Source organism: Mustela nigripes, chromosome 1 (genome assembly GCF_022355385.1).
Source record: "Mustela nigripes isolate SB6536 chromosome 1, MUSNIG.SB6536, whole genome shotgun sequence".
NCBI classification, from domain to species: Eukaryota; Metazoa; Chordata; class Mammalia; order Carnivora; family Mustelidae; genus Mustela; species Mustela nigripes.
In genome coordinates this window covers 33,061,246-33,071,338 of record NC_081557.1, presented here as the reverse complement: position 1 = coordinate 33,071,338, position 10,093 = coordinate 33,061,246, and the positions used below count along the sequence as shown (strand labels likewise).

The following is a 10,093-nucleotide window of genomic DNA, read 5'->3' as shown; positions in this document are numbered from 1 at the left end:
TCCCCAAAATGCTCCTGTCCTTTCTAAGGCCACGGCAGAAATGAGACCAGAGTCAAAAGTTCAGTCAGAATGAAGTCAGTTGCCACCCATCGTGTGACAGTGGAGAACAGCAAACTCTAATGTGGAATTTTTCTTCAAAGCCAAGAGTTGTTAAGCATTGTGAAATCAACACTCCTTACAATGATTTATGGAGCTGAACCACCTTTGATTTCCTTGTGTAAACCATGACCTTTGTTGTATCCATTCATTTGTTCATTTGTTTGGACAGCACCTTTTTAGGCTCTGTGTGCCAGACCTTGAGCAGATCATGGTGAGGGGTATAAAGATGGATGTGTGCCAAGAGTCCATGGCCAAGGAGAGGGAAGAACATCCACCCAAGAACTTCTAGGCTGATCTAAGAGGTCAGTATGTGTGAGCACATTTGATTAAAGTCTGTCTCTTGCTACTAAACTACTAAGCCCCAGGAAATCAGAGACTAATTTTTTTTTTGGGGGGGGGGGGTCTTGCTCACTAGTTAATGGTGCTTGGTACCTAGTAGGAACTCAGTATACAGTTGCAGAATGAGGGAAATAGTGTCCTCTAAAAGAGATCCCAAAAGTGCTATAGGGATTGGAGAGGTAGAGCTTAGTCTCAGCAGGGGAAATTCCCTGAGCGAAACTGAGAGGGACCATTGAGGTTAGTGTTTCCTGCAGCATCCCAGTCCCATTTTACAAATAAACAAAGTGTCATAGAGAGAGAAAATGATTTGCCCAGGGTCATATAATTGCTTCCTTCCCATTCATATGTTGAAGTCTCAACACCCAGTACCTCAGAATGTGACAACATTTGTAAGTAAGGTCTTTAAAGAAGCAAGTAAATTAAAATGCAGTCATGTGGGTTGGCCTTAATCTATATGACTAGTGTCCTTGTGGGACGAGAGGGTTAGAACACAGATATATAGAGAGGGGAGACCTTGTAAAGACATGTACCAGGCACTCTTCTGTATACTTCACATACATTAACTCATTTAATTCACTCAGCACTGCTGGCAAGTAAGTATGATTATTGTCCCACTTGCACAGACGAGCAAACTGAAGCATGAAAAGATTGAGCACCTGGCCCAAGAGCAGACATCTACTCAGGCAGGCTGCTCCGTAGCCTGCTCCTACCCATCATGCTGTTCTACTGTGGTACGTCTCCACAACAAAGACGTTTTCAAAGATGGGAGGTGATGGTTGCCCTGTGGGCCTTGTTGGGTTGGCTCTCCTAGAGCCATCAGTGGTGGCTACCCTGATCCCAGTCTGAAGTGGTTCAGTGCAGGCATCAAACAAATGAGCAGAGTGGAGCAGGAACCTTACTAAAGAGTACAGTGTTAGCATTTATTTGTTCCAGAATCTTCTTGTACTAAGCTATTGATGCAGAAGCACTGAAATAGCAGACTTCAACCATCCCGCAGGTTTAAAAACTATCTCCTAATTCAGTCTTTGAAAGTGAAACGACCAAACTGCTTCAGTGAAAGCACTTTTCAGTAAGAGACCTGGTTATGTTTTTTTTTTTTTAAGATTTATTTATTTATTTATTTGACAGACAGATCCCAAGTAGGCAGAGGCAGGCAGAGAGAGAGAGGAGGAAGCAGGCTCCCCTCTGAGCAGAGAGCCCAATGTGGGGCTCGATCCCAGGAGCCCGGGATCATGACCCGAGCCAAAGGCAGAGGCTTTAACCCACTGAGCCACCCAGGCGCCCCGAGACCTGGTTTTGAGTCCCCTCTCAAACACTTACCGTCTGTGTGACTTGGGGTTTATATACTCAGTTGGAAGCTCAGTTTTTTTCTTCTGGGAGATGTGGAAACTAACACTCCTCTCATGGATTAGACATAATAAATGCAAAAACACTGTCACAGGGTGCCAATACATAGTAAGTGATCAATAAACACAGCTCTTGTTAGTTAAACAAAGTTGACCATATCCAAAGGCTTTCTCCTGTGTAAGCCTTGCCCAATGTCTCATCCTGGCCTGTCCAAATTAATTGCTCACTGCTCTGACTCTCACGGGAAGTTGCTTACACTTCTTTTTGTCCTTCCTTGTATCATAGAAGTTGATGACGCACCTATCCATCTGTCTATTCACTCAGTAAAATCACACTAACCACTGTCCATATCCTAGTGCTGTGCTGGGCATTGAGAGTTCAGAGATGGATGCCTGGGCACCCACTTTTGCCCTAACCAACCCTGTTTTGTCTCTTATTACCTCATCCTTCTCACTCCTTCAAAGAACTGAGGCTCTAGTTTAGGGTGGGGAAAGGTGGGTGAAAGAGAGATACGTGACAGCTCTCTGCAAAATCCCAAAGGACACTACTCTGTGGAGGACATACTACCAAAAGAGGGATGTAGTTCCAGAGGATGGAACAGGCGAGGGGGACACATTAGTGAAGATAGCAGGAGGATGTTCCAAGAGGACAAGGTTTTTGTCTGTTTTATTTATGGCCCCAGAGAGGTTGGGCTTTTGGGGTGACTCAGGACTGCTGTGCCCAATAGGAAGGAAATAATAATAATAATAATAATAATGACAGAGTTTAAAACATTTTTACAATTATATTGTATCATGGTATCTATTCTGGAAAAACCCAGCACTTTGTTGGATTTCTAGACACTTAATGATTAACACTATTTTTATAGAATAAGGGAGTCATAATGTTTTCCGTTCCTTTACAGTTTAGCTTTTAGAGGTCTTAACCCGCTTTGGTTTGGCAACAGACACATTAAGGAATAATTACAAAGATTGTAGTAAGAGCTGGGCTAGAAAACTCCAGTGTTTTCCGGCGTCTGAGGTAGGAGAGCCCCATTGTCCTGCTGGAACTACCCAAGGGCTGGAAGCTAAACAGTTTAGATGCCAGCGCCTTCAGTCCACAAAAGGATGTGGAGAATGCAAGTGGGGGTTCTTGCTTAATCTTTCCCTAGCCTGAGCAGTGAAACTCAAGTATTTTCTCTTTTGTATGAAGAAAACAGGCCCAGATGGTGGCAGTGGCTCACTCAAGATCACCGAAGTGGAGAGCGGCAAATGTCTTAATAGTTAACATTTATTGACGCCTTGATGTATGTCAAACATTCAGTGAGGAGCTTTGCACATTTTCTCTCATTTAATCCTCCTGACAATCTTGTTAAGTTTAAGTACCCTTATTTTCCCCCATTCACAGATGAGGAAATGAAGTAAAATAAGAAACTTTCACAAGGTGATCTAGCTATTTAGTAGCCAAGTCTGCATTTGCTCTCAGTAGGTGGTGGGGTGACTTTGGAATAACAGCCTGATCCTAGACCTGTGTCGCCAACCACAAGGCGGGGACGGGCCAGGGGCGGGGCTTATGACTCGCGGTTTCCCATTAGCTTCAGCCGAAAAGTCCCGCCCTCAGCCTAAAGAAGCTCAGGGATTGGCTCTCCCGAAGGCGATTGGCAGCACGGGGCTCGACCGGGGCCGCGGCGGAGGCGGAGCCTCAAGCAGGAAGTGGGTGTAAAGGCGGCTCGAGGCGAGCTGGCTCGCGGGTTGCTGCGGCCACTTTGCCGTGTCGCGGCCGCCAGTGGCGAGATGGAGGGGCCGGGGCTGGGTTCACAGGTGAGTGCGGCCGGGCGCGGGCAGTCTTGGGGCGGGGAGAGCGGCGGCGGCGGCCGTAGGGAGAGGGAGGGCGTAGGTGTGAGGCGGCTCCCAGGAGGGGCCTCCGGGGAGCGGAGGGGCCTGGGTTGGGGAGGAGGAAGCATGGAGACCCCGAGAATGATGCTGGGAATTTTCTCCGAGACGACTGGAAAGAAAAGGCGAGGACGTGCGGGGGGATACCCTACGGGCCCTCCATCCTCCTCGGTGGCCCAGGGCGCCCCCTGGGTCCGGTACTCCCGTGCCTGGCGGGGACCGCTGAGGGGCCTGGGAAGGGAGTGTGGCCGTTCCTGGGAGAGGTGTCAGGTGACACACCTGAGAGGGACCAGCCTGTCTTGACCTTGGCCTGGAATCCGTGCGGGTCTCTTGATTTCTTTCTTCGGAGGAGTTGCCTGGACACCTGCCTCGGCCCCACCCAGCCCTCTTCTGGTTCTTGTTCCCACATCCTTGCGTACTCCTTCAAAGAACCGAGGCTGTTAGTTTAGGCTGGGGAAAGGTGGGTGAAAAGAGGTGGGTCTCAGCTCTCCGCGGAACCTCAAAGGACGCTGTTCTGTGGAGGGGATACTACCAGAGGCCAGTTGTAGTTCCAGAGGACCGGACGGGCCAGTGGGGGACGTTACAGCAGATAACAGGAGGCTGTTCCAAGAGAAAAAGATTTTTGTCCTTTTTCCTGATGCCCCCTTTCCAGTTCCTAGACTGCTGACAGGCGTGTTGTAGCTGTTCACTTAATATTTGTTGAATAAAGGAAGAATATCCAGATTCTGCCAACAGGTAGTGAGTGCTGAGCTTACACCAGATGCTTTTATATGCATTACTTTATTTTGGAATTGAAGCATCCTTAAGAAGATGATAGGATCTCCTTTTTACTGATGGGCAAACTGAAGCTGTCTTCAGTTGGAATGACTTCGGTAGTAGATTTTCTGTCCCTAATGGGATCCAAGCCGTTCGAGATGACTAGAGGAGTTGGGTTCTCAAAAAAAAAAAAAAAAACAAAAACAAAAAACTCTTTCCAATTCTTAGAGTGCTTTTCATGCTCTGCCTTCCTGTCCTTTCAACAGTCTGGTGTAGGTGTAAGAGAAAGAATAAAACATGTGGAGAATTTAAGTTGTTCTTTTCATATTAGGTATCCTTGCACTTTGACAGCAAAGCAATTTTGCAAGCTGACTGGATTTTACAAAAGGTGTAGAATCTTCTCATGAAAACTATGTCTCATTTTTTTTTCTCAGAGACTCTCAAGGAAAAGTTGGTAGGAGAAACTCTTATATCTTAATTACTGCCACTTATTTTCAAAAGCCTTCAAGTACTTGAAGTTCACTCCCTCGTGCTGAAGGGAAGATAGCCCTGCCCCAATTTCATGACAGATGGAGGAAGAGAATGATTCAGAGGTTGAAATTAATGGGGCAAGGTAGAGTAGTCATTGTTCATAATAATTGTTGTTTAATAATAGTAACATAATGATAATAATTGTTTTTCCGTAATAAAGAGTTCATCTGTATATGGTGCTCTGCAGTTTACAAAATATTTCCCCATTCTTGATCACTGTGACCTGTGAGGTGGGGAGGGATTGTTACTCTAGAACGGAGGCTCAAAAAGTCGGCATCATTTGTTAAAAGTCAAATAGCTGCTAAGTGATCGAGCTAAGACTTCATTCATTCTACTAGGTCTTAGGCCCTGTTACAGGTGCTGGAGATAAATCAGTGAACAAAACAGACAAAAACATTCCTACTGTGGTTGAATTTGCTTCTCCTGATTCCAATTTCAGTGTTGTTGGATTTTGTGGGCATTTGCTTATGCCATCTGGCCATCAGTTTCCTCTCTCACCTCATTTTTTAGCTGCTTTCTTGCTTGCCAAACCACATTGGTCTCAGGACCTTTGTACTTAGTCTTCACTCTGTCTAGAGTGCTCTTTCCTCAAATACCCACGTGGTTTAATTCCCCACCACTTGAAGGTTTTGATGTAAATGTCAGCTCAGTGCGCAACCCCTCCTCATCGTTACCCCTACTAGCAACATTCCCTAGTCTCCTTTCTTTTAAATTTCTCCTCAGCATTTAATACCGTTTAACATACTTTGTTTTGTTTGTTGTCTCCTTCCTTCCACTGAACGTGAGTTCTGTGAGGGCAGTGATTATCAGTTTTGTTGACTGCTCTGTGCCTGGCATCTAGAACAGTGCCTAGCATTGGTGGGTACTCTGCAAACAATTGTCCAATCTATGAACTCGGAAACTGAGCTCTGGTACTTCTGTTAGTGTCATGAGAAATTTTAATGGTTATCCATTATCTCTTTGTTTTATTCGATAATCTGGCAGGATAGTGACCCTTATCAGAGTTTGAATATGATTTCTAGATCTGGAGTTTCTCTTTAGTTAATGCCCACTGTAACTTTAATGGTACTTATTTACTATTTAGAAAAATCATGTGAGGGCACCTGGGTGGTTCAGTGGGTTAAGCCCTGCCTTCGGCTTAGGTCATGATCCCAGGGTCCTGGGATCAAGTGTCACTTCGGGCTCTCTGCTCAGCGGGGAGCCTGCTTCCCTCTCTCTCTCTGCCTGCCTCTCTGTCTACTTGTGATCTCTCTGTCAAATAAATAAAGTCTTAAAAAAAAAAAAGAAAAATCCTATGATTCCATGTGATATCTCCATGTGAAAAGTATTGCATGACCCCTTATATCTTAAAATTGTTAGAATTTTGTTTTGTTTTCTTCTCTTTTCTTTCTTTCTCTTTTCTTTTTTCTTAAATTGTTCTAGTTTTCTGTTGCTATGTAAAAACCACCCCAAAACGTAGAGGTGTAAAACAGCCATTGTCATGTTCATGGACTGTGTCAGGAATTTGGACAGGGCATAGCAGGGATGGTTTGTTTCTGTTCCACTGTGTTTGGAGCCTTTGCTAGAAAGACTCATAAACTGGGATACTTAACATCTGGGTTTGGTATCATCTAGTGATGTCTTCACTCACATATCTGGTAGTTGATGTTGACTTTTAGCAGGGACACCTACATGTGGCCTGGGCCTCTGCACAGCATGGTGGCTGGGTTCCAAGGGTGAGCATCTCAAGAGACAGAAAGAGGAAGCTGCCAGTTTCTCAGGCTTGGGCCCACAAACTGGTGGAATGTCACTTTGGTGGGATTTTATTAGTGAGGCAGTCACAGAGCTCAGATTTGAGAGGAAGGGACACAGAACCTCTCCTCTTAATGGAGAAGTATCAAAGAATTTAGGGACTCTGTTGTAAAAATCACCCCAGATGTATCCACACATCTCTTATATAATTTTCATAGTATCTTGTTCTCCCCTTTGAAGGAGGGTATTAAGCTAGCTACATGTTTCTTTCTTGGTATCCTTTTTACTTTTTTTTGAATCTTGCCTGTTTTGTTCACTGTCATATACCTGTGTCAAGAGCAGTGTCTGGCACATAGAGGGCATTCAGTAAATACCAGATGGATGGATGCAAGGATGGATGGATGGATGGATTGCAGCAGGAATTGTGTCTTATTCCCTAATTACCTCATACAGATCTTCATCGAGTTACAAAGAGGTTACATCTAATAAACCCATCATAAATTGAGAATGCATTTAATACCCCAACCTACTGAACATCATAGCTTGGCCTATTTATTTATTTATTAAAGATTTTATTTGTTATTTATTTGACAGACGAGATCACAAGTAGGCAGAGAGGCAGGCAGAGATAGAGGAAGGGAAGCAGGCTCCCCGCCGAGCAGAGAGCCCGATGCAGGGCTTGATCCCAGGACCCTGGAATCATGACCCGAGCCGAAGGCAGAGGCTTTAACCCACTGAGCCACCCAGGCACCCCTTGGCCTAGCTATTTAAATGTGTTCAGAACACTTACATGAGCCTACAGTTAAGCAAATCCATCTAACACAAAGCCTGTTATTAAAGTGTTGAGTATCTCATGTAATTTATTGAATACAGTATTGAAAGTGATAGAATGGTTGTATTGTGTGTACAGTGCTTGAAAGCGTATTGCTTATTCACCCCTTGTGAGTGCATGGCTGAGTGGGAGCTCACTTCAGTGGCCTAGCACCAAAAGTGTCCTACAACATATCACTTGACCTGGAAAAGACCAAAATTCAAAGTATGATTTTGATTGAATGCATATTTTTTCTACACCATCATAAAATTGAAAAATCCCAAGTTGAATTATTGTAAGTTGGGGATTGTATTGTGATCAGCAGGTGTTCTTTACATTTCCCTGAATGAATGTGTAATGAAAACTCTTATCAGTTTGCTAGCATCATGAGAATTTGAGAATTTGCTTAGTCTCTTCTGTTATCTTTTTTTTTTTTTAATTTAAATCCATTTGCTTGAGAGAGAAGATGTGTGGGGAGAGGGGCAAAAAAAGAGGGAGACAGGAAGCAGACTTTGCTTCCCCTACCTGCTGAGTGGGGAGCCTGACATGGAGCTCCATCGCAGGACCCTGAGATCATGACCTGCGCTGAAGTCAGAGGCTTAACCCACTGAGCCACCCAGGCGCCCCCCTCTTCTGTTACCTTAACATTGTAGGTAGCCATGTGGCAGTTGAGCTTCCACCACCATAAAGGGTGTTTGTTTATGTGAAGGCTCTGTCAGTGCACATTTTAATAATGACTTTTGTAACAGCTCCTCTTTGACCCATACAGCATCAACGTGGAAGGAACTTCATAGCCTTATTGACCTTCTCCTTCCATTTTACAAATGTAAAAACCGAAGCCAAAAACAGGGTAGATGATCAGCCACCATCATTCAGCCCGCATGAAATCTGAGACTTTGGCCTTATTCTCAAGGGGTTCTCATTTCAATGTGGTAAAAATGAAACAACTAGAGAATACTGAGAAAAAAAACAAAAAATAAAAAAATTTTTTTGGTAACTGGAGACTTAATTTCTAAAAAGTATTTAGTATATTGACATAAACTTTGCTTCAGTCTTGGCAATAGGAACATATGGTGGTTTTCCTTAAACAATTCTATGTGACTATCTCCAAAGTTGACCTCCCTGAAAGCAGGACATTCCTTTCCTCACCTGTAGCTCTTGTAAAATTTTGGGAAGTGTGATGTCTAGAGCAAAGGAGCTGTGGTCTCTAAGCTGTTTTGATCATGCGTTCCAATCAGTGACAGTTTTGAGCCTGCACCTTTAAAGTAAAACCCTACCATAATGTGAAAAGTGGGATCGTAAATAGTCATTTTTGTAAAGCATCATGTATGGTAAGATTAGTGGAATGATAAATGAAGCCGCGCCCCAAGCTGGCCAGGAGCTTGGCTCCGGACGCACAGTCCAAATCACTCAGGTACTGACTGCAGTTTGTCCTCACGTGTTGGCAGTTGATCACTCTGATCACTCCACTGATGGGCTGACTTTGTGTCGTGTGGTCGGCTGGGACTTTACAAGTCCTGCTTCCATCTGTTCGAGGTACATGGGACTGGGGCAAATGCTCCTTGCTGAATTTGTATCGTCCCGGGGCAAGTTATTGTAAGATTTGACAATATGTTTCTGAATTCTATTCATTGATTGATAACTCAGTATATATTTGTGGTAAGGTTTTGAATTAAAGATAAACAGAAACCTGTTTCGGCGTACCTGGGTGGCTTAGTGGGTTAAGCCTCTGCCTTCGGCTGAGGTCATGATCTTCGGGGTCCTGGGATCGAGCCCCACATCGGTCTCTCAGCTCAGCAGAGAGCCTCCTTCTCCCTCTCTCTCTGCCGAGCTCTTTGCCTACTTGTGATCTTTGTCTCTCTCTTTCTGTCAAATAAATAAATAAAATCTTAAAAAAAAAACCTGTTTCAAATTAGCCTTTTTGATAATTTTGATTTTTTTTTTTTGGAGGGAGGCTGGCTTTTTGTTAAATCACGTTAGATTGTCTTTGTTGTTACTTCAGGCCGTACTGAAGATATTATGCATAGAAGTGTCAGCTTTGCCTTTTCTTGTTTGCTTAGACTTCCGCTATTATTGTTGTCCTACTTTATGGCCTCTTTGAGGGAATCAGTGTAGGCCACATGCTTATTTTGGGAGGGGTAACTTAGTTAAAATTAGATGATTTTACTTGAAAATTAACTTAACCTGATGTATATTGCAGAATGCTGAAGATCTGCCTCCCCACCCCTGCCACACCCTTTGCGCCTTTGCCCTTCTAAGGAATGGGGAGCACAGGTGGGCGTGAAGGCCAGTTCCTCCACCGTGTTGTCGTTTGGGACAGGTCTATGATACGTACCTTAGACTCCCCCACACAGCTGACCAGGGTACTCTCTGCACTACACGGAACTTTCCCTTGCTTTCACAACCCCCGCGAACAGGCTGCAGTCATCTGGGACAGTGTTAGAAGCCGTGGGCTTTCTGTCCAGTGCCGTTTCTTCCCGCATTCACTTCACCCTGTCAAGCCCTCTGGGTGGTGGAACTTTTACTCCACTTCCAAGTCACCTTGTAAATAGACTGTAAGGATGACTTGCTTGATGTACAAATCAAAAGAGGCTGGCAGTGCTAAAAT

At 44.4% G+C, this 10,093-nt stretch overlaps 1 protein-coding gene across 1 annotated transcript in view; it reads left to right on the top strand.

The window, feature by feature from the left end:
* The first annotated feature begins 3,476 nt into the window (after positions 1-3,476).
* Positions 3,477-10,093, top strand: part of ZDHHC13 (zinc finger DHHC-type palmitoyltransferase 13) — a 47,936-nt gene continuing 41,319 nt past the window's right edge. The window contains exon 1 of the mRNA XM_059407245.1: positions 3,477-3,584. Coding sequence (XP_059263228.1) covers positions 3,558-3,584 — 27 coding nt within the window. The 5' untranslated portion in view covers positions 3,477-3,557. The remainder of the gene's footprint in view (positions 3,585-10,093) is intronic.